General features: G+C 48.0%; 1 protein-coding gene and 1 pseudogene across 2 annotated transcripts in view; both read left to right on the top strand.

Moving 5' to 3' along the window:
• Positions 1 to 24577, top strand: part of LOC147463402 (uncharacterized) — a 32381-nt gene extending 7804 nt beyond the window's left edge. For both annotated transcript variants that reach the window (XM_086528755.1, XM_086528764.1), the window contains one exon: positions 23182 to 24577. In XM_086528755.1, the coding sequence (XP_086384881.1) occupies positions 23241 to 24377 (1137 nt within the window). In that variant the 5' untranslated portion in view covers positions 23182 to 23240 and the 3' untranslated portion in view covers positions 24378 to 24577. The remainder of the gene's footprint in view (positions 1 to 23181) is intronic.
• Positions 1512 to 8952, top strand: LOC147463403 (uncharacterized; annotated as a pseudogene).
• Positions 24578 to 25027: the final 450 nt, after the last annotated feature.

Genomic DNA, 25027 nt, shown 5'->3' with positions numbered 1-25027 from the left:
ATGCTTGACAGCATGAGTGAGGGTCTGATCTACCTCATTCCCAAGGAGGGTGGCTCCTTGGATGAGATTCGATAGTGGCGCCCCGGCCCCCATCACCATCCTCAACTCATCCTACAAAACCCAGACTGGTTTTGTCAAGGAGCGTAGTATCCTTGACAACATCTTTACTTTTTGGGAGGCTTCTGCCCTAGCAAGGCTCCGTGGTCAGGATATGGTGATTCTTCTTCTCGATTTTGAGAAGGCCTATGACAGAGTTGACTGGGACTTTCTGGAGGGCACTCTACGCAGGATGGGCTTCTCAGATGCTTGGATCAGAGGGGTGTGAGCTTTGTACAGACGAGCACACAGTCAGGTACTTTTATCAGGAGGTAGAGGTGATCATTTCATGCTCACACATTCGGTCAGACAGGGCTGCCCTCTTGCCCCCTTCCTCTTTCTGTTCTATGCTGAGGCGATGAGCAGGTTTTTGGCGTCGCAACAGGTTGGTTTGCGGGGCTTAACACTTCCTATTCGGGGAGATGAGTTACTGGACGTTGAGTTTGCTAACGACTCAGCCTTGTACTGGGATGGCTAGGAGGCCAACCTTCACAGGTGTGAGCAAGCTCTCGAGACCTGTTGTGCATCTGGCGCACTGATCAACTGGAGAAAGACAGTGGCTTTCTCGGTTGGTAGTGCTCCTGTGCTCAATTGGATGCCAGGTGAGGGTTTCAAGTGGATTCCCCCAGGGATTGCAGTTCGGTACTTGGGCTGTCAGGTTGGTCTAGACTTGTCCCCCGAGCAGCAGATTGCTCCCCTCCTCCTGTCTATCAAGAGGAAGTTGTTACACTGGAGCTTAGCACGACTATCTTTGTCTGGCAGAGTAGTAGTGGCCAACCAGGTGTTATTGGCGACTATGTGGTACATCACTTCTTGCTGGATCTTCTCGAGTTCTTGTATCAGCCAGGTAGAGAGGCTGATCAGGAACTTCCTTTGGTCAGGACGTGACACTCGGATAGCCCGAGCCAGAGTGGCTTGGCAGGTCATCACTCTTCCTTGTTCATAGGAAGGGCTTGGGATCATTGACCTTGCACAACAGAGCAGAGCCCTTGGGAAGTTCTTAGTTAGAGGGCTTCTTCCAGGTGAGGAGCCCTGGAAGGAGTTCTGCTACAGCGGCTTCGTGCTAGGGTGCCTCAGGCTGGAGGCCCCTGGCGACCTTCGACCAGATGGATCTTCACAGAGATGCACAGAGTTCGTTTGAGCAGGAGACTGGAGGACCGCTTTGCTGTGAGTTTGCTTCGATCTTGGGAGCATTTGCGACGAGGCCTGGAGCAGCGACAGCCTACTTGCACGGAGCAGCGCCTACGACAACCCCTTGTTTGGAACCCATGGTTAGCACTCAGAGAGGCCACTTGGTTGGTAGTCGGCCTCATGTTTCCTGGGGTCCCATGGCAGCGGGTCCAGCACGCTCTTTAGGTGACTGGTTAGAGTTTTCAGGCTTGTCAGAGGAGTTGCAGGGTTTCCAGCTATAGGGCATGAGAGGGGTGCAGAGCATGTGCCAGGACATCTCAGAGGCAGTTCCAGTTGAGTGGCTCACACCTCTCGAGCCAGTAGCACCCAAGTGGATGGGAGCCTTCACACGACTGGAGGTTCTCATCTCAGTCCGGGCCTGCTCAGAGACTGTTTTCTCCCTTTTTTTCGAGTTACAAGGTGAGGGACGCTTTCAACGAGTTGCAATAGAGGCCCCGCAGGTGACAGAGTGCTGTTTTCAGAGGATCCGAGTGGTGGGCATCTCTGGGAGGACTTGTGTCATCGATCCTGACCCAACAGCTCTTGAGACTGGACACTGGAAACTGTGGGCTTGGGAGTGCTGTCCATGGGCACGAGTACAGTGGGATCTTGGAGAGTGGCTTTGGAGGGACCCTTTCTCTTCTACAGACCACCCAGATGTCCCTTTCTTTCAGTACACTGTTCTACTGGGACGTCACATACTGGCGGCACAGAGAGAGGCTCGCCCTGCTGCAGCACCTCATTGGCAGGAGGAGGGTCTCACAACTGAGTTCTTGGCAGCCTTTTGGGAGAGGTTGTAGGACTCCAGACAGTCGAGGCGAGTCACCTTGTTTCAGTGGCTGGTCGCACACAGAGCTACAGTAGTTGGGAGCTGGCTAGTGCATAGTGGTCTCTCGGCCGCATGTGCAACTTGTGACCATCTTGTGGAGAGTCAACGTCACTGTCTTTGGGACTGTCCTTTGGCACAACAAGTGTGGCTTCGTGTTCTTCGGCTAATGCCTGCTCTTTCCACGGCTCGACAGTACACTTGGGGAGCAGCTGCTTGGTCCACCCTCACGGGCCCGGCACTTCAGTTTGAGCTATCTTCCACCAGCAGGATGATAGTGATGCAGGGGGGGCGATCTACACTCCAGCCTGCCATAGAGCTTACTCCCCAGGAGTGGTGCAGTGACTCGTGAGAGAGAGGAGTGTTGGGAGCTCATTAGTGGCCTGACACTCTGGTTCATTGCTTCCGCATATTTGAGGCTCGTCCTGTGCCACCAGCAGACTGTTCGCGATCTTTGGCTAGAGCCGATCCACACTCTCAGAGGATAGATCGAGAGACTATAGGGCAGCTCCGACGCATGCAGGAGCATAGAGAGGCTTTCCTTCGACTCTGGCGTCCTGGGCCTTTTTACACCATGGTCCAGGGTGTACTTAGATGGCACTACCGACCACCTGTGTGGCTTTTCCCTCCTCCCATCTCTTGATTTAGCCTCTTTGTACATTTGATGTTTTTTCATTGGGAGTCTCCCCATCATGCTTGTTTTAGCCCTCTCTCGCAGAGGTGGTTGTAGCCCTATGGGCAGTTTCATTGACTAATAGAAGGATCTTTTTCTCGGAAAAAAAAAAATTGGTGGCATTTTTCTCTCTCAGTAGCGCTATGTCCAAGAGTTGTTGAAAGCATGTGTTATGACCGAGCGCAAACCCATAGAAGCTTCCGTACGGTGTACGAAATTCGAATGCCCATATCGTACAAATATGCCATACTCTATGACCGAACTTTTTGCCGTATGAAGGAGATTATTTCCTATTCATCTGATATCCAAGTTGACGTGAAAATTCTCTTGAATTTTAACCACGTCGCAAGTGCTTTTGTGTGTAACAACAGAGTAGACCCCCATGTCTGCATTTCCTTTCAAGTAAGATGCCACGGTCCACCCTTTGCACCTTGGAGTGTTCTGTGAACCGATCTCCAGAGAACGCGACGTCAAACTGTTGTGTAATTTCAAGGGCTCGATGGGTGTCTTGGTAGCTTGAAAACGTCTTGAACTTGACGGGATGACCCCTTTCCTTGAACTCCTTGGTCTTCTTGCTCATCTGGTCACTGTCTTGGACACCCCAAGTCTAGATTCTATCGCGACACAACAGAGATTCACTTCAAAACAACGACATGACCCGACGTAGTTCCGTGCCAAGAGGTATTGGTTCCAAGGACTGGCGCTCCTTTCGGTATTTATTTTTATATTAATCTTTGAGCAAAGTACGATGAGCCCGCGGGCGCTCACTCTTAGACCCTACGTCCAAATGCCCTGAGAATGAGCCAAGGCCACTTATAAAGTTTTACAAGGGGTGCTAAAAGCAGAGCCCCAAAAGCTTCAAACTCAAAAGCAATAGTTCTCAAAAGCAATTGTTTCAAAAATCTGTAGTAAAAGCTGTCAGCGTAATTCACGGAATTTTCGTACAGCTGTCAGTGCAAATTGTGGGCCTGTCCGCACAGCTTGCCACGTCAGCTTGTCAACAGAAAAATCCGGGTTTCCGTACAATTGCCACGTTAGCTTTTCAATGCATAAAGCGGGCGTCCGTATAGTCTGTCCGTATTGCCACGTCAGCAATCCACGTGTGTGTGTGTGTGTTTGTGTCCGGGGGCCTGCCACGTCACCAGTTTGTGACAATCGACCACGACATTGTTCTTGGGGAACCAAGGGATTGCTCGGAGGATGTCACACCCTTCTAAAGGCATGATGTAAAAGTCCTCGTGCCCTAAAGACCCCTGACAATGCAAACGTAGTTTGCCAATGATAGGTGTAATTTGAACATCCCGTCTGGGTGCCTCTAGAATAGCCTCGGCCGATGGCCCCATTTCCTCGGGCGTAATTCCAAGTCAAGCCGCCAATTTGGTTGAAATGAAGTTGGCCTTGGCTTCTCCATCAAAGAAGATAAGGGCTTCCTGGTTTGTCACTTTGCTCCATCCTTTGCAAAGTTTGGCACTTTCGTCCATCTGACCACGATCGGTCCTCACAAAGCTTGTTACCAGCCCGGCTTTCGTCTTTCCTTTTCTTCCGCACTCTTCAACTGCTCTGAAATTTCTTGGTTTATTCTTTCTGGTTGTCCTTTGGTTCTTCTTTCAAGAATTCTGTCCAGTTCTTTCTGCGGGTACAGGTTCTGCTTTCTTGCGCTTGTCTATCCTTTCAGCTTTCCTCCCGACCTGAGAGAAGAATCAATGGCCTCTTGCCATCTCGAGTAAATCTCATCAATCGGGTAATTCTTCATGTGTTTCACAAATCTTGGGTCTTTGGAGTACTTGACCAATGCGTCAACCTCTAGTTGACGCTTGTACTCTGCTCTGGCAAACTTTTCCACCAAGAATTTGTCTAAATCTTCATTCTTTTCTTCAATAAGTTGGTGGGAGCTTCTTTAAAATGAGGCCACTCGACAAGGTTCTGTAAGTTGATAAAACGTCTTCTACTGCTTCCTAGGGTTTAGGCGCCTCGGCCAAGATTTGCAGGTTGGCTTTGTTCTTCAGTGGCTTGACACATCAGGAGTTTGTGACAGTGTAGAATCCAGAAACGCCATCTTGCTTTGTCTATTCTTGAAAGGACCAGTATGCTATCAAAAAAGCACACGATTGGAGCTCTGATAACGGGACGACAACACGTGCCATCGGAACAGAACAAACCAAACAGATTTTAGACGCCTTGAATTGAAAGAGAGACACTTAACATGAGACGCAGAGTGGCAGAGTTCCACCCCCAGGGTGCACTAGCCCCAAACTGTGGTGCCCCTTTCCGTATTTCTTTATATTGCTTTAGCGCGGTACAACACTTGAGGCTTTGCATCTCCCGTAGGTAGAATGCCAGAGAGTGAGTCCTTGCACATATTTAAAGGCCCTTGGCCTACCAAAAGCAGTTACATGAAAAGCATATGTCACTAAAAGCTAAGCCCTCGGGGATGTCCGTACAACAACGCCACATCAGCATGTCTTCGTAAAACGCGAAATTCCATACAGCTGCCACATCAGCAACAGTCAGCATGATTCGCGTGCGTCCATAGAACTACCACATCAGCATGTCTTCTACGCAAGGTTTGGTGTGTGTGTGTGCGTGCGCGTGCTTTATTTTATGCCCCATCGGCTGGGGTCCCATAAGTTTTTTAGGTTAGGATTTTAATCTTAACCCCATTTTAATAATGGGCTACTCGGCGAGTATTTAAAAGTTGGTGAGGACTTCATCTTTTTCTGCTTCTACTAGGGTTTAGGTCCCTCGGCTGGGATTTGTAGGTCAGCTAGGGTTAGGGCTAGGGAGTCCTAACCCTTTGGGTCTTCAGTGGTTTGACACGTCAACAGTTTGTGACATGACCCAACTAAAGAAGACCTCAAACAGAGACTGTGGCGGTTGAAGTACTCCAAAAGTCCAGAATCATCTGTGAAAGACTCCGGAGGGGAAACGAAGGCGCAGAGCAAAAGGACACTTGCTTGATGAAAGTCCTGGAGTAGCGGCAATCCCAAAGCAAATGCGACACAGGCTCGTCAGCCCCATGACATCGGACACAATGAGAGGGGGCGATGCCCAGTACATGCAAAGAGGCCCCGTACATGCAAAGAGGTACCAACTGGTAGATCACTCACTATGCATTGCCATAAGAAAATGCTCTCTTTTAAAGGTAGATGATTCTTCCAAATGCAAGACAACGTTCTTTGCCACCACAACTAAGACTTGGAGAGTGACTAGAGCTGATTTCCGAGAGACACAATCCATGCATCGAACTGCAATAAAGCATAATCTGACCAAGCGGATATGTAGTCCAGCCTAGTATGGGTGAGATTCCAATCTGAAAGCCGGGAATCCGCAAGTAATGGAGGCACTTGGGAAATACCAGCAAGCAACTGCTAAATATGCTGCTACGAATGTCAATAATGGGGTCCTCGCTCATAACGAAGAGCAGCAATAGGAAAGGAGAGTGTGTCATCCACCACTTGATCAACCTGGCATACCCCTTTTGCGTAAGAAAGTATGCTTGTCGAGGAGAGCGCCGAGCCAAAGTGAGAGAGAGCGCTTTACTCTAGTGAAGAATCGGAGGGAGTTACCTTGAGGGGATTGGTGAGATACCATGACAAATGCGAGGTAACAGCCTTACAATCAGCAACAAGGGACGAAGTGAAGGGACATCCCAGAATATAGCCATACACATGTCTCTCTCTCTCTCTCTCTCTCTCTCTCACACACACACACACACACACACACACACACACACACACACACACACAAAATCTTTCACTGGACAAAAAAGCTTAGCTGATGATTATTTCAGGAGCCCTTCATCTACATCTCTATTATACCGCCCATTACATGATCACACAAACAACTGTCACAGTAGAAGCACGTGTTTGGACGATCGGCCAAAGGTAGGATACGAGTCGCCAAGACTACCCCATACACCCGAGTGCAGGGAGTAATGTTAAAATATCCTCTTAGTTGATGACCATAACTACGGTACAAGAAAATCTTATAAGAAGGTAGAAACTGGGCTAGCAGGTATAACCGATCTGAAAAACTTTGATTTATTGAATATTCTATGTAATAATACTGTGGCCCTAGGCCCAGTACCTCAGCAACCATCGCCAATCGGATATTGTTTTTGAAATGCTCTCGACCCCAAAGAGTCACTCGAGTCACTCGGTCTTGATAGGTCCACCACTTGGTTTGGGAAACCGAGGCTCCTAACTTCGGAAATAAATGAAGTTCATAACGGAGTAAGGTTGCTCTTCAAGTAGATGTACTGGACAGATAAAGATGTGCAGTTGCTATTGAAAAAACCTGTTCTTGACTGTATGCCATAATTTATTAAATACACCTTGTAAGCAGATTAGCTGAAGATGCTAAACTCCGAAAAGGTTACTCTGGACTTTGTTTTTTGTAAATATATCACCCATCTTATATAGACCCACTGGTTTTTGACTCCTAGACTAGAGAGAAATTGTTTTTTACCCAAAACTGGTTATACTCTCACCTTTATGATTGGTGGATTTTTTACCCTAGTGATAGTTGAATGACATAAAGCTTACTATAGGGTTGGGAAGTAGGTGTAAAACTGCTATTTATGATCATCCGAGGCTTAATACAATAAAATTCTTAACTAATTTACGGACCAGGTATCGACTATGGAATAGTTTGTTATCCATTACAAATTAGGTATGTGGTGTACAATATGAGCTGTCCGTGCATTTAACTTTATACTATGTGTTCATTATTCAGAAAATGCTCTATAGCATGGTTTGTTTCACTAAGTGTGCAATAGAACTGAAGTTGCTCTGGAAAATTGACTCTCGACTCGGTTTTTTGAAAAAATATCACTTTCTCTTTTGTAAACACACTATACGACTCCGAGACCGAAATGGAAAATTAAATAAAACTACCCAAATGGTGGTAAATCTCTCACCTTTTAGTATGCCAAGAGCTTATTATAAAGTTCGGGGAATTATATGATAATAGATTCGAGGCCGGTTGCAATAACTCCGATTGGGTGTAGGCTATGGGAATGCTTAGTTATTTGGGGGGCCATAAGGTGGCAGGCAATACCTATCCTTGCATGTAACTTATTGTTATCTTTACCTTTTTTAGGGTAAATTTAGAAATACTGTGTGGGTGGCTTTTACTCCTTGCATTGAGTGAGCGTGCCTCCTGCTGCACGCTACCGCCTGTACTGTGGGGGGGTATCTGCAGCCGATTAGGGTAAGCAGAATTAGCGCGTAAGGGGCCGCATAAAGCGACCTCGATTGGAGGGGCTGGTACTACTGTGGGTCGTGTCTTTTGCAGATGGCATCAACTTGTATAAATAAAGGTGAGTACTCATACTCACTTAGCAGCGTTTTTTCCGTTTTCACCTCTCTGTGTGTGAGTTCATTACTGTGTGAGAGAATATCTACTGAAGCTGTGGTCGCATCATGCCGAAAAAATCTGAAAAAACGATCGTGGAGGTTTCCTCGGCTCCTAATCTACAGGTTAACTTAAATCTGTTCTGCTCTTTGAATTGTTGTATAGTCGGATGATCTGGTTGTAGCGTATTTTTTTGGTAAATGGAATTCTTGAAACTTGCTAAAAAATTGTTTTTTTGGAAAATAAACCAGGCATTGGATAGCTGTTTCGTTCTTATTTATGATATGTTTTCTCATATTGCTATGAAGCATTGGGAATTTCACTATGGTTTACGTAAAAAACAAATGGGAAGTTGTGATTCGCTTATAAATTTTCGTAAAATAAGGGGAGTGGCGAATAATGGCTGAGTTCTGAAAACCGTTGTTTAGCTGGGATTACGGCCAAGTTTTGATGGTATGCTCATGATGACTGTACTAATTACTAGGGCATGATGTCTAAATGGAAATTGGGATTTCTATGAGTTTTGTTTACTTCCCAAAAGGAGGTTAACACTGTTGTAGGGTGTACTTCATGGCTCGAATTGAATGTTGGAATTTCTTAAATTAAGTTAAACTTAAAAATAAACAAAAAATAGTGAGCCTGTAAGTTCGGGTACCATGGTAAGTTAAAAAACAAAGTGTACTCTAGATAATGGTACTAATCTTGGACTGAATTTGTTAGAACAGACGTTGAAACTACTGAATTTCGGAATTTACTGAATATTGCTGGTGTATTGCCCTTTCCGGATATTTTGGAAGTAAATGAATGGCAACATATACAGGAAAGTGGATGATAGCTGGTTTCAAATGTATCTGGACTTTTTTTACTTCACTAACGGAGATTATTAATGAAAGTTTCCTATTACTGTTCACCTAGTCAGCATACACACTGATTTTTACTATCCATTTGGAACCTTGAATATTCAATAATAAGTGCTAGCCGTTGACTGCTGGTTTTTTTCTCTCAAACGGATTTTAATTGGTCTTTTTTCTAAACAGCTTATTGTGTATGAAACAATAAGCTACTTGTACGTTGGTTTTTTATAAAAAATAAAAAAGGGGGTTCTTGATACAATGAGGTTGTCATAAATTTTCCATTTATCTGAGCCTGGCCGGAGACTTTTGAGACATTTCTCGGACGATGTCTGAGCTGGCTCTTTTATGACCGAGTCGTCGAGTGTACTGTGGTATACATTTGATTAGCTAACATATGGCAGCAATATGTTTGACATAACATAATAGCAAGGGTATTTGTTGAATAAAGTTATGAATTTATCTAAGATAGGGGTATCTCAGGAATGTATAGAGGTAAATCCTGAGTTGTTTTTTTTGGGTGTGATCCCAGCTTGGTTATAAATCTGGTTCCAAATATAGGATCGGTTCGAAAAGTTGTATTTACAAAAGAAGTGGTAAGATTAGGTATGGCTTAAGATTGCTTGTATATAAATCAATAGATTTTAAGGTCGCTCCTATCTGGTTAGGAACGAAGTTCTGGTAATCTTAAGGATTGGCTAAAGAAAGCTTTGTATGAAAAACACTAGAATCAGATTTATGGCTGCTCTATGAGGATGATCACTTTCCGTTTCAGATTGGCAGAAAAGCCATGAAACTTTGTTTTTTCTAAAAAGAAACTTTTTCATCTAAAAAAAAACAAATTACAAGTTAAGAACTATGTTTTTTTTATGGTGACATGGATAACAACTGGGATGCCCAGCATCACCTACGTACAGTCACGTGCTAACGAATTGTTTTCTTGTGGCTATGGGTGTAGGTGAGGGCTACTTTCCTTGATTAAAACGTTCTGTTCTTAATAAATGGTGGATCTCTTATTGTGAAGCAAAATTTCCCAGACTTTGGGTTTGAGGATTCCTGAGCTATATTCTGTTATCTTCATTACCTTGTACAAAATTTATTTTCAAAAGCAAATAGATTATTGTACAAATCCATTGTACTTTTCTAGAATTGTTGGTCTGTGAACAGGTAGTATTCGTTTGCGTATATATATATAGATTTAGAACTACTACTACACACACACACACACACACACACACACACACACACACACACACGGGACGACACCATGTGCCAACGGAAAAGAACAGATTGAACAGACTTTCAAGCACTTTAAACAGCCGACTGAAAGAGAAAGACGGAAAGACTTCACACGAGACATGAAGTGGCATAGTTCCACCTGTCACAAATGCGGGCACCACGTGCCAATAGAAAAGAACAGACTGAACAGACTTTTAGCACTTGAATAACAACTGTTCAATAACAACTGAACTGAGAGAGAGAGAGAGAGAGAGAGAGAGAGAGAGAGAGAGAGAGAGAGAGAGAGAGAGAGAGAGAGAGACGACACGCGACACGGAGTGGCGGAATTCCACCCCAGAGAGTATTGGCTCCAAACCTTGGCGCCCCTTTCGGTATTTCTTTATATTACTGCTGATTCGCAAAGTACAACAGTCGGGGAGCACCTGCTCTGCAATCTGCACACTGAAGAGTGCCAGAGAGGGCCCCCAAGGCTCATATTTAAAGGCCCAAAGCCTAAAAGCATCAAATATGAAAAGCTGACCCCAAAAAATCATTTTCCTAAAATTTCGGGATTTCCCTAAAAATCCGCCGCGAATTCCGAGACGTCCGTACAGATGCCACATCGTCATATTTTGATGTGCAAAGTCTTTTGAGTGTGTTCTGCTTTATTTTTAATGCCTTTATGCCACTTGGGACCCCATCGGACGGGATCCCCATAAGTTGGTAGGACTTCTTCTTAGGGTTTCTAGAATTAGGGTTTGCAGGTTTTAGGGTTGGGGTTTCCAGAATTAGGGTTCAGCAGTTAGGGTTTCTGGCAAAAATTAGGGTTTGCAGGTTTTAGGGTTAGGGTTTTCAGAATTAGGGTTTCAGCAATTAGGGTTACCACGTCCTCACTCTGTGACACTTCTTCTACTGCTTCTTAGGGTTTAGGCCCCTCGGCCGGCATCTGTAAGTTGGCTCCATTCTTTAGGCTTTGACACGTCAGCAGTTTGTTACATCTCTCCTTCTTGAAAGAGAGTAATCGTCCGCGATTACAGCATATCTGCAAAACAACTCAAGTTAGCTCAAAAATTTCCGAGAGACATTCCGAGGGACAATCAATTTGCTCTTTTTATTAAGGAGTTAGCTTCTCCTTTCTGCTCTTTTGATCAAGGAGTTAGCTGCTCCTATCGGCTGTTTTGATCAAGGAGTTAGCTTCTCCTTTCGTCCAGATCGGAACTCTTGATATTCCGGGGTAGTAAAATTAGCCATCACACCGAGACCGTACTGATCTTCCTCGAGTGTCTTCATGCACTAAAATTACATACCCAGGCAATCTCATCCAATTAGGAATATTCAGTGGTTGGCACATCACAATGCAACACAAATGCTCACATATGCATGTTACAAGACATAGAAACATAAAGCCGCCGATGAACACTCCTCCCGCATAACCTAACAAGGTCCGGGCCGGGAGATATTCAACGACTCCCTCATCACTCCTCCCGCATAACCTAAAAAGGTCCGGGCTGGGAGATATAGAGGCCTTTTACAACCAAACGCCCCCCAGACCGCAGCCTGCGTCGTTTGGAGGTGCTGAGAGTAACCACTGCTCAGACTTCTTAATACTCCTCCCGCATAACCATCCAGGTCCGGGCCGGGAGTCACACCAACAATTATTTTACAAGCATACAACCAAACGCTCCCCAGGCATCGGCCTGCGTCGTTCGGAGGTTTTCAAACATACAACGAAACGCTCCCCAGGCATCGGCCTGCGTCGTTCCGAGGTTCAAACAATACCAAAACAGTATTTCTCACTTCTCCACCCGGGAGTAAAATCACCAATCATTGAAACCAGTATCAAACCAGAGTCAAACAATTCAAATCGGCACCAAAACAGGTTCAAAACAGATATCATCCATTTCAAACAAATTCCAAACAGGATCACCAAACAAGATCAAACAGAACTTAAACTTAAAAAGCAATCTCGACATCAATCGAGCTCGAAAAGTCGACTGACTTTCCATCTTGAAACCTGCACCAAAAATTAGGGTTAGGTTCCTTCCATGAGATCGTAGCCGAGCACAACATGGTCCATCAGCTCTTGGACAATCAGTGTTTCTTTGGCGGCGATGGTAGTCTCAAGAGATAGCAATCACACTGAACCTCCAAGGTCATCTGCTCGTGAAGAGACATCTACTGAGAGATGTCGAGAAATTTCAATTTATAATCTGCTAGGGTTTCCATGGCAAGCATTTCAGGATATCCCACTATGCCAGAAGTTACACTTCGAAGGAAGATGTCAAAAACCATATAACTTCAGGCAAAAATTTTCTTGAAAGCTTGCCAAGTACTTGGAGTATGCTGCTTGGTAGCTGTAGACATCAACATCTGCATGGCACTGCTTCTGAGAAGAACAGTGACTTGAAACAAATCTGGATCCTTCTCTTGCAAGTGATCTTAATTGGCTTATGCCCTGTAAAACACTGCGCTGAAGACAGGAGCGCGCCCGATGCGCGATGAAGTAAGGGTGGGAGTGGCTAATAAGTCCAAATTCCAATAGCTCTGTCTGCTCTTTTGTAGGACCGGTATGCTCAAGTTCGGGTTGGAGGGCAAAGATACCTCGAATAAAGCTCTATCTGCTCTTTTGTAGGACCGGTATGCTTTCAGAAAAGCACACGTTTGATGCTCTGATACCACTGTCACAAATGCAGGCACCACGTGCCAATAGAAAAGAACAGACTGAACAGACTTTTAGCACTTCAATAACAACTGTTCAATAACAACTGAACTGAGAGAGAGAGAGAGAGAGAGAGAGAGAGAGAGAGAGAGAGAGAGAGAGAGAGAGAGAGAGAGAGAGAGAGAGAGAGAGAGAGAGACGACACGCGACACGGAGTGGCGGAATTCCACCCCAGAGAGTATTGGCTCCAAACCTTGGCACCCCTTTCGGTATTTCTTTATATTACTGCTGATTCGCAAAGTACAACAGACGGGGAGCACCTGCTCTGCAATCTGCACGCTGAAGAGTGCCAGAGAGGGCCCCCAAGGCTCATATTTAAAGGCCCAAAGCCTAAAAGCATCAAATATGAAAAGCTGACCCCAAAAAATCATTTTCCTAAAATTTCGGGATTTCCCTAAAAATCCGTCGCGAATTCCGGGACGTCCGTACAGGTGCCACATCATCATATTTTGATGTGCAAAGTCTTTTGAGTGTGTTTTGCTTTATTTTTAATGCCTTTATGCCACTTGGGACCCCATCGGATGGGATCCCCATAAGTTGGTAGGACTTCTTCTTCTGTTGCTTGTTCTTCTTAGGGTTTCTAGAATTAGGGTTTGCAGGTTTTAGGGTTAGGGTTTCCAGAATTAGGGTTCAGCAGTTAGGGTTTTTGGTAGAAATTAGGGTTTGTGGGTTTTAGGGTTAGGGTTTCCAGAATTAGGGTTTCAGCAATTAGGGTTACCACGTCCTCACTCTGTGACACTTCTTCTACTGCTTCTTAGGGTTTAGGCCCCTCGGCCGGCATCTGTAAGTTGGCTCCATTCTTTAGGCTTTGACACGTCAGCAGTTTGTTACACCACCCCCAAAGTGCACTGGCCCCAAACTGTGGCGCTTCTTTTGGTATTTCTTTATATTGCTTCAATGCGGTGCAACATTGGCGGCTCTGCTTTGCATCTCCCACGGGTAGAATGCTAGAGAGTGAACCCCTGTACATGTTTAAAGGACCTTGGCTTGCCAAAGTACATCACCGCCACGTCATCAATGTCAACACCATTTGTGGACATACGTACAGTTGCCACGTCAGCATGTCAGTGTAAATCCCAAGCGTCTGTATAGCTGCCACGTTATCACAAGTGTGTGGCACATAGCGAACCTCAAAGATGCGGAAGCAACGGGCCCGCCCGCCAGATGAACCAGAGTGTTAGGCCACTGATGAGCTCCCAACACTCCTCTCTCTCACTGCACCACTCTTGTGGAGTAAGCTCGTAGCAGGCTGGAGTGTAGGTCGCCCCTCCTGCATCACTATCATCCTGCTGGTGGAAGATAGCTCAAACTAAAGTGCCGGGCCCGTGAGGGTGGACCAAGCCGCTGCTCCCCAAGTGTACTGACGAGCCGTGGAGAGAGCAGGCATCAAGTGAAGAACTCGTAGCCACACCCGTTGGGCCGAGGGGCAGTCCCAAAGACAGTGATGCTGACTCTCCACAAGATGGTCACAAGCTGCACATGCGGCCGAGAGACCACTATGCACTAACTAGCTCCCAACTGTTGTAGCTATGTGTGCAACCAGCCACTGAAACAAGGTGACTCGCCTCGGCTGTCTGGAGTCCCACAACCTCTCTCAGAAGGCTGCCAAGAACTCAGCTGTGAAACCCTTCTCCTGCCAATGAGGTGCTGCAGCGGGGCGGGCCTCCTTTTGTGCTGTAAGTATATGACGTCCTAGTCGAACAGTGTACTGAAAGAACGGGACACCTCGGTGGTCTGTAGAAGAGAAAGGGTCCCTCCAGAGCCACTCACCAGGATCCCATTGTACTCGTGCCAGTGGATAGCACTCCCAAGCCCACAGCCTCCAGTGTCTAGTCTTAAGAGGTGTTGGGTCAGGATCGATGACACAGGTCCTCCCACAGATGCCCACTACTCGGATCCTTTGAAAACAACACTCTGCCACCTGCGGGGCCTCTACTGCTACTCGCTGTAGGCGTCCCCCACCTTGAAGCTTGAAGAAAAGGGCTGGAACAGTCTCTTAGCAGGCCCTGATTGAGATGAAAACCTCTAGTCGTGTGAAGGCTCCCATCCACCTGGGTGCTACTGGCTCGAGAGGCGTGAGCCACTCAGTTGGAACTGCCTCTGAGATGTCCTGGCACATGCTCTGTACCCCTCTCATGCCCTGTAGCTGGAGACCCTGCACCTCCTTTGACAAGCCTGTAAACTCTAACCAGTCACCTAGAGAGCGCATTGGACCCGCTGCCATGGTACCCCAGGAAACATGAGGCCGACTACCAACCAAGTGGCCTCTCTGAGTGCTAACCATGGGGTTCCAGACAAGGGGCTGTCGAAGGTGCTCCTCCGTGCAAGTAGGCTGTCTTTGCTCCAGGCCTCGCCGCAAGAGCTCCCAAGATCGAAGCAGACTCACAGCAAAGCGGTCCTCCAATCTCCTCCTCAAACCAACTCTGCGCATCTCTGTAAAGATCCATCTGATCGAAGGTTGCCAGGGGCCTCCTGCTTGAGGCACCCTAGCACGAAGCCGCTGTAGCAAAAACTCCTTCCAGGGCTCCTTACCTGGAAGGAGTCCTCTGACGATGAACTTCCCAAGAAGTGCTTTGCTCTGCTGTGCTGGGTCAATGATCCCAAGCCCTCCTTGTGAACAAGGAAGAGTGATGACCTGCCAAGCCACTTTTGCTCGGGCTACCTGAGTGTCACGCCGTGACCAAAGGAAGTTCCTGATCAGCCTCTCTACCTGGTTGATACAAAAACTCGAGAAGATCCAGCAAGAAGTGATGTACCACATAGTCGCCAACAACACCTGGTTGGCCACTACTACTCTGCCAGCCAAAGAAAGTCGTGCTGAGCTCCAATGTAACAACATCCTTCTGATAGACAGGAGGAGGGGAGCAATCTGCTGCTCGAGAGACAAGTCCAAACCAACCTGACAGCCCAAGTACCGAACTGCAGTCCCTGGGGGGATCCACCCAAAACCCTCTCCTGGCATCCAATCGGACGCACTGATCAACTGGAGAAAGATAGTGGCTTTCTCGGTTGGGAGGGGAGAAATCTGCTGCTCGGGAGACAAGTCCAAACCAACCTAACAGCCCAAGTACCGAACTGCAGTCCCTGGGGGTATCCTCCTAAAACCCTCTCCTGGCATCCAATCGGGCACAGGAGCACTACCAACCGAGAAAGCGAGTTGATCAGTGCGCCCGATGCACAACTGAAGGTCTCCAGAGCCTGCTCACACTTGTGAAGGTTGGCCTCCTGGCCATCTAAGTACAAGGCTGAGTCGTCGGCAAACTTAGCGTCCAGCAGCTCATCTCCCGAATAGGGAGTGCTAAGCCTCGTAGACCAACCTGCTGCGACACCAAAAACCTGCTCATCGCCTCTGCATAGAACAGAAAGAGGAAGGGGGCAAGAGGACAGCTGTGTCTGACCGAACGTGTGAGCATGAAGCGATCACCTCTACCTCCTGCCAAAAGTACCAGACTGCGAGCTTGTCTGTACAAAGCTAACACCCCTTTGATCCAAGCATCTGAGAAGCCCATCTTGTTTAAAGTGCCCTCTAGAAAGTCCCAGTCAACTCTGTTCTATGCCTTCTCAAAATCGAAAAGAAGAATCACTAGGTCCTCACCACGGAGCCGTGCTAGGGCAGAAGCCTCCCAAAAAGTAAAGATGTTGTCAAGGATACTGCGTCATAGTTACCGGGGAACGCGTTCCGTAGGCCCTAGAAGGCCGGAACGCCGTTCCCTCCCCCTCTGCCAAGCTGGAACGCCCCGGAACGTTTTGCCGTTCCGGGTGACCACTTGATACCGGAACGGCCGGCCGGAACGGCTTGGAACGGTCCGGAACGGCCTCGGAACGGCCAACTCTCAAAAATGGGAAGAAATAGGTAGTTTTTTGCAAATTTGCAGTGAACATTAGGTGTTTTTTTAGTGTGCTAGGACTCAAAAATTAAAATGCACCCCCTCACACCCATTCCCTTCTCAAGCATTATTTGGGTGTTTTTTATGCCTCCCGTTCCGCGCTGTTCCCGTTCCGGACCTCTGGCCGTTCCCCCGTTCCGCGAGGGTCCCCGTCGCCGTTCCCGTTCCGCGTTCCGGGTAACTCTGTACTGCGTTCCTTGACAAAACCTGTCTGAGTCCCATGTATAAGGCTCTCTAGAAGTGGCTGAATCCTCAAGCTCAGAGCCTTGGCAAGAATTTTGTAGGTTGAGTTGAGGATGGTGATGGGGCGCCACTGTCGAATCTCATCCAAGGAGCCACCCTCCTTGGGAATGAGGTAGATCAGGCCCTCACTCATGGTGTCAGGCATCACTCCTGTGTGCAAAATGTACGGAAAAGCACTACAGACATTTGGGCCGAGCAGGTCCCAGTACTCTAAGAAAAAACTGGGAGTCAGCCCATCCTCACCTGGATAGCTACCACGGGGGAGGGCCCTAAGAGCCGTGTGCAACTCCTCAAGCTGAAGTGGCATCTCAAGCCTCTGACGCATCTCCTCAGTCACAAGACAAGGCATCTGTGCCCAAACCTGCTCTCTGCATGCATCCCGACGCTCTGACTGGGGCTCTGTAGACAATAACTCACGGTAAAAGTCAATAGCAACTGCACGTATATCCTTGAGCTCAGAAGCAACTGAGCCATCGGGCCTCCGCAACTGACTGACCTTGGCATGCGAATGCCGAGGTCCCACTGCCTCAAAGAAAGCACTAGTCACTCTGTCGTCCACCTGGGTCCACTGAGATGCCTGTTGGTGGAAAGCAAACTCATGTTGCCTCTCCTCTGTGCTAACAAGCTCCTGTCGAGCCTGTTGTAGCTGCTCCTCCAACCAAGGACTGTCTGGATGCTGCTCTTGCATCCTCTATAGCGAAGCAATGCCCCGTCTGAGACGCTTCTCCTCCTCTCTCGCTGCAGCCCGGCGAGCCAAAGATTCCTGGAGAAAGAAACGGCTAATCTGAGCTAATCCTGAGGCCACTCTGTTAGCAGGAGAATCATGCCTGTCCAAGCTCTTTGTCCATAGAGCCTCTACTCGCTCTCTGAGTGCAGAGTCCAACAAGACCCTCTCTGGGATGCGAAGCATCGTGCTCCCACTCCTCTGCTTGTCTGCCACTGTGAGGATCGCTGGTGCATGGTCCGAGAAGGAAGTCCTTGCCAGAATGCCAATTGTCCCACCCAAGTCACTGAAATGGTCACTAGTGTAGAAGCGATCTTTCCGCGATAGATTCACTCCTCCCACTCTGCGGTCCGAACGAGAGAAGACAAGGTTGTCTGGGGGCCTCACAAAACTAGAGTGCTGCCAAACATCCGAGACCCTCAGAGTCATACAAAACCTCTCCCAAGCTACCAACTCAACTCCGTGCACAGTAGCATGGCTACCACCAATCCTGTCAGCAGGGTCCTCCAACATGTTGAAGTCCCCTCCTATGCACGCAACACCAGCGTTTTGCCTGTGGCAGAGACTCAACTATCTGTGACCAAAACTCTGCTCGAGCACTCGCCACATTGGGCGCATAGATGTTCAGGAAGCCCACAAGGAAACCCTGAACCTGCATAGTAATCCACTGAGCCCTACCTGGCACAATAATCCCTCTGCCCGCAATGGCTTGTTGCAAAGAGTCCGCAATAGTCATACATACCCCACCCTGGATGCCTCCAGGTCCAAAAGCAGCTGACCAAAAAGTATCATATCGTCCACGCAAGAGCTGACCACAACGTCTAATGCGGCTCACACAGATGGTGCTCTTGAAGCATAAGGAGATCAATCTCTCCTCCCACAAGGCAGCGCTGAAGCTCTTGGCGCAGTTGGCCCCGTTGACGTTGAAACTGGGGCCCACCTAGTCCCTGCACGTTCCATGAGACGATCCTCATGGGGAGCGAGAGAGAACATATGTTGCCGCAGCAGCTAGACGGGGCTATCTACGAGGCTGGCTTGGATGAGGAGTAATTGGCATCCGAACGTCCTTTAGATAGGCGTGACTGCAACGAGTGCCGGGCCCAAGCCCAAGCAGTGCGAGCTGTACGTAAAGCAATCTCCTCTGTCCAGGAGTCCTCATGAATGTATACATAGCATGGCAAGCACTGTGTATCGGCAAAGAAGTAAACCACAATGTGTCTACATCTTGCTGTATCTGGAGGTGTCATCGCAAACTTGGCCAATCATCAATGGCCACAAAGTCTGAAGCATATCTGTAACTCCTAGTTCTCCCATGTGGTGAGAGAACTCTAGGACTTTTGTGTGCAGCCATCCCAACACTGAGTCGAGAGTCCACTCAGTCTGGTCCTTGCCGCAAAGGGTAAAGGAGAAGCCAACTGTTGAGTCCAAGGCCTCTGTTCCCCTAGCTGCAAGGAACAGAACATGGACCCTGAAGCAGGCTGCCTCATGGTCTGCTGAGGGGTCGCCGAGAAAACGGGTAAAGTCGTAGTCGAAGAAGTCCCATCGGCGCAGGATGTCAATGCTTGTCAAACCACGAGGGATAGTTGCAAGGGGAGACGTCTGTACTTGCAGAGGGGGCCGCAAGAAAGGCTGTTCCTCTCTCGCCAAGCGACTCGTGGCAAAGGCGCTGCCAAGAGATCTCCTAGCAGCCGGAGAAGGCCTTGCTCCCTGGGTCGTCTGTGTAACTGAAGCGGGAGGGGGGGGAGAAGGAGCAGGGGGGAGCGGTAGAGAAGAGGGCCGAGAGGGAGCGGCAAAGGTAGAGGGGCGGGGGGAAGAGGTGGCGAGAGCAGGAGGGGGGGGGAGGATGATGAGGAGGGGGGGAACTCTGGGGGGGGGGAGGGGTTGTCGAAGGTGAAGCTGGGGTGGGGGTTGGAGCAGGGACCTCATCCTGCTCAAGAGGACCAAACCGGTTCCCCGTGGGAACCTAGTGCTGCTGAGTAGGCGCTTGAGGACCACTCTGAGTGCCAGGTTGTTGCTATGTCCCTTGGCGTCGTCGACCACGGGCCTGCTACCATCCCTCCTCCGCTGGAGCCCCAGGCTCAGAGAGTGGCTCTGCATGTGTGCGCTGTGCCTCTGTTTGTGTCTGTTGGCCAGCCCTTGCCGGCTGGGGCTGAGTCTGTGGTGTAGGTCGAGGCCTCCTCCGTGGACAGGCCTTCGCTAGATGGCCCATCTGTTGACAAATGAAGCACTGGTTCGGGATGTCCGAATACTCCACACTGTCTAAACCAACCCCCACTCACCCGAGGCTGAAGAATAACCTTCGGGAGCGTGTGAGTGTCTCTGACCAAAACGCGAATTGAGGGAATGCCAGCCTCCTTGGCAGCTACTGAGGCTGTCGTGCGATGTGTCTCGAGGACAGTCCCAATGGCTGAGCCGATCTTGGACAAAAGTGGTAAGTACTCCCTCCGCAAACCCGGAAAGCAGACGGAGACGGGGATGTCTGCCTCCTCTACCGGAACATCCGAAGCAGGGTCAAAACCATGTCTCCACTGTCGAAAGCGGGCTCGAGCTGCTCGGATGGTCAAAGGACTCATGGCGATGACCTTGGACGCCATCTCGGAGGTCTCAAACTCGATCTGATAGTAGCCTCGTCCGAGTATCTGTACGTCCAAGATCTTGTCCACCTTTGCGAGAAGGTGGGCCTTCAAAAGGTCACGCAGCTCTCCTCTGCTGGGTCGGGTGCCGAGAATCTTGCAGATGACCGAAGTCGCTTGTAAACGCTCTACCTCTGCGGCTAGGCTCGCTTGCTCTGTCGGTGAAAGAGCAAGTCGAATGGTGGGCTTAGCGGAGTCGGGCGAGGGGGCGTCGGAGGAGTCCCTCTGGGGCGGAGCATGAGCCTCCATTAGTGTCTGTTGCTCTGTAGGAAAAGGGAGGGCGAGAAGGCTGACGCTTGAGAACTCGGCAAGAAGAATCCAAGTGTGAATCCACTGCAAGGCAATTCAAGCGAGGCCTTCGGGGGGGGGGGGGGGGGGGGGGGGGGATAAGGGGGATTGGAATGGCGGGGGCAGTGGGCAGCGAACGAGAGGGGGGCAGCGGGGCGGGACTGCACGCTGGCTAGGTGTAGGCTCAACAACACTCGCGGGGCAGACAGCGCGCAGGGAGGGGGTAAAGCGGGGGGCAGCGTGCAGCAGGGACAGCACGCAACGCGAGGGCTGAGGGGGGGAGAGGAGAGCAATGGCGAGGGGGGGAGGCAGGAGTGGGGGGGGGGGGGGGGGGGGGGGGAGCAGCAGCAGCCCAGGATATCATAAGTTATTGGGGGTTAGGATTAAAATCCTAACCCATGGGCCACTTGGTGAGGAGTTCTTTTGCTTCTGTTATAGTTTAGGCCCCTCGGCCAGGATTTGCAGGTTGACTAGGGTTAGGGCTAGGGAGTGCTAACCCTCTAGGACTTAAGTGGCTTGACACGTTAGCAGTTTGTGGCATCCCCCCTTTTTGAAAGAGGAGTAATTGTCCGCAATTATATTTGCAAAACAACTCAAAGTTAGCTCCAAATTTTTTTTCGAGGGTCATTTCTTATAGGAGTTCTTGATATTCTAGCGTAGCAAAATTAGCCATCACACCCAAACCGCGTTGATCTAACGGGTGTCTCGATGCACTAAATTTACTTACCCAGGCAATCTCACCAAATTAGGACAATTTAGTGGACGGCACATCATGATGCAACATAGATGCTTTGCATATGCATGTCACAAGACACAGAAACATACAATCATCGATGAACACCCCCTGCAAATAACAATCCAAGTCCGGGCCAAGAGCTATTCAATGACTCTCTTATCACTCCTCTCGCAAATAACCTAAAAAGGTCCGGGCCATGAGATATAGAGGCCTTTTACAACCAAACGCTCCCCGGACCGTAGCTCGTGCGCTTGGAGGCTCCAAGAGTAAATACATCTTAGACTGTATCCAATTTTCTTTTTGATACTCCTCCCGCAAATAACCAACAAGGTCCAAGCCATGAGATATTCAGACATTATCAAGCATCAATTCTTCTCTTTAATACTCCTCTTGCAAAAGCTCAAGCCATGAGTATCCAAAAATCTCCTATCGAAATTAGCATCAAAAGCAGGATCAAGCAATCTCAAGTCGGCACCAAAACAAGTTCAAAACAGATAAAATCCATTTTAAACAAACTGAACAGACTTTTAAGCACTTCAAACAATTGAAGTGAAAGAAAGACTTCACACGAGACACGGAGTGGCGTAGCTCCACCCCCAGAGTGCATTGGTCCCAAATTGTGGTGCCCCTTTTTGTATTTCTTTATATTGCTTCAACGAGATACAACACTGGCGGCTTTGCTCTGCATCTGTAGAATGCCAGAGAGTGAACCCTTTTACATTTGAAAGCTTGGCCTACCAAAATCAGTTCCATGAAATGCATCAGGTTCTAAAAGCATCTGGTCCCCAAAAGCTAGTGCCTTCATGGGCTGTCCGTACAGCAGCAGTGCCACGTCATCAATGTCAACGTGATTTGCAGGTGTTCGTATAGTTGCCACATCAGCATGTCAACTTAAATCTCAGGCGTCCGTACAGCTGCCATGTCATCAGCTTCTCATGCAAGTGTGATGTGTGTGTGTCCTAACCCATGGGCCTCTCGCCGAGGGTCTGTAAGTTGGTGAGGACTTCTTCTTCTTGTGATTTTGCTAGGGTTTAGGCCCCTCGGCCGGGATATGCAGGTTGACTAGGGGGCTAGGGACTCCTAACCCTCTGGGTCTTCAGTGCCTTGATACGTCAGTAATTTGTGTCAGGGTCTTCAGTGGCTTGACACGTCAGCAATTTGTGAGAGAGACACACACACACACACACACATTGTGCGTTTGCTCTCTCATGTGCTCATCTCTTCATTCCTGCAGACCTTCACAAAGGGAAAGGAAGTTATTTAGTATGGGGATCATGTTTAAGTCCTTCTGAATGCTGCATTCATCTACCTGCCAGAAAATGCAATAGACCATTCAAGCTCAGGACTCAAAGGGTATGTATAGAAAGAAATATGGAGGTGAATCCAGGGAGAGGCACAGAGAAAGTTCGTTCCTTCAGCTGTAAGATGAACAGAACAGTTAGTGAGGAGGCGATTGAGGAGGAATTGAAGGAGATGAGTCAGTTCACTGGCTTTGCAAACCCTTACTATCTGTGGTTATGATTTTTGTCTGCAGTGCATGTTTTGATATCCAAATGTTCTATTTTTCAACTAATGTGTTGGTTGCATGTCGTGTATGAGGCAATTATCAACAGTCAAGCTATCAAGATCCTTGCTTGTGTTCTCTTAAAGTATTTCACGTTGACATTATATGCATATCATACCCAATGGCCAATGCATATGCATTGACTTTCTATTGTGCAGATGGTGAGTTGTTTGATAGAGGTTGTTCTATGACTTGTAGGACTTGCAAGCTGACGTTGAAGGTGCAATCAGGAGCTGCGAGAGGCCACTTATGCATCCATGTCCACAGAGTCTTTGCAACCTGTGGCAATTTTCTGGGATATTGAGAATTGTGCTGTTCCACATGGAGTCAATGTGGAGGAGGTTTCTGGACATATACGCAGGACATTTAAAGTAGATTTAGAAATGCAAGGGCCCATCAGGGTGTTCTCCGCATACGGAGATTTTTCGTTGATTCCGCGACACACCAGGCAAGGCTGCCAAATGACAGGAGTCAATTTGATTGATGTTCCACATGGAAAGAAAGATGCAGCAGACAAAGCAATATTGGCTGATATGTTTTTATTTGCGCTCGACAACCCAGCCCCTGGCACCATTTTGTCGATTTCAGGAGATGTGGATTTTGCACCAGCTTTGCATAAGTTAGGGCAGCGTGGGTATAGTGTGGTACTAGCCATACCATCTGGCCTTAGAGTATCTTCAGCTCTTTGCAATGCTTGCCAGCATCTTCTAAGCTGGCCTGATGTTGCACGTGGGAAGGGTGTAATGGCTGTGGAAACTGTTTTAACATCTGGAAAGAATGATGGTAGGACCTGGAAGATGGTTGTACAAGAAGCAAAAAGAGAGTGCACGGATTCTTTCAAAAGCAAACATGTTGCGAAAGACAATGGAGCTCTTGGTAAACATCAGAGGGGCCATGATGCTGTAGCAGGTCTGAAGAATGCGGTGAAAGGTCCAAGTTGCACTCAGGACTCATCTGGAATTAGAAGGATACCGGATGGAATATATGAAGAGCAAGTGAAGGTACCTACTCAATTTGCTAAGGAATTTGAAGCAGTAGCAGTGGCAATGGGCAATGTTTGGACTCATGGAAAGGTAGCCCCCTTCAATCTGCGAGACATGCATGAAAATGCTCATGATCAAGGTTTCCCTGATGGAGGCTTTGTGCGTGTTTTGGTCCGCAAGTCCGCAGACAAGCAAGTTAAGCATCATAGGAATTGGAATAGTTCTCACCCTCGCAAATCTAGCGGTCCGGTCACCAGGTCTCAGAAGATGGCCAAGAAGGAGATGTTAAAATGTGTTTTCCAACAGAGTATAAAGGTAAAGAAGCAGAAGAAGAAAAAGTCAAAAAATAAGAGCATTGGTGATGAAGATCCCCACAGCTTTAAAACAAGGATTGAGAGCTGCTCGAAGTGAGCCGGCCTCTGAGCTTATGTGCACTTACATAAGGAAGTCACAGAAAGCTTGCACTCTTCTGGAGTGTGATCCACTAGTTGCTGTCAGTCTTGATGCTTCTTCAACTCTCAGTTGTAATGTCTAACTGGCTTTCAGCATGAGGGGTGTGTTATCCCTATGGTGTAATCTCCTTAATTATTACCTTTTTTGCTCCTTAACAACCATTGCTTAAGAGCATGCACGTGCTGCGTGCACATGCACATGCACACAAGCGTGCGCGTGCCCACACACACTCTTTTAGTAAGGTCACTCATTGCACTGTTTAGCAGAAAAAGAGATGTCTTCACACTCTTTGGAGCATATGGCTGGCTTGGAATCTTTGTGGCCCTTCACAATTATATCTGGAAGTTGGGCACATGTATACAAATGTAAATCATTATGTGTGGAAGGTGGTTCTAAAAGTACTGGTCGAGGTATTGGAAGTAGATGAAACATATGTCTCATTAATATTGTTGGCTCTTTAAACCCAATGGTCTAGCATTCAATAACCATCATGATGGTTCTCTCTAAGAACTTCAAGGAGAGTGTGGTGCTTGAGGAAAAAATGGGTCGATTGCCACCTATCACTAAATAATATCCTATTCTGGTGTCTTTGGGCACAGCCTTTGTGA

This window comes from Adiantum capillus-veneris, chromosome 2 (assembly GCF_014529385.1).
Source record: "Adiantum capillus-veneris isolate H3 chromosome 2, ASM1452938v2, whole genome shotgun sequence".
NCBI classification, from domain to species: Eukaryota; Viridiplantae; Streptophyta; class Polypodiopsida; order Polypodiales; family Pteridaceae; genus Adiantum; species Adiantum capillus-veneris.
The sequence above is the reverse complement of the archived record's forward strand: the minus strand, read 5'-3'. Positions and strand labels throughout refer to the sequence as shown.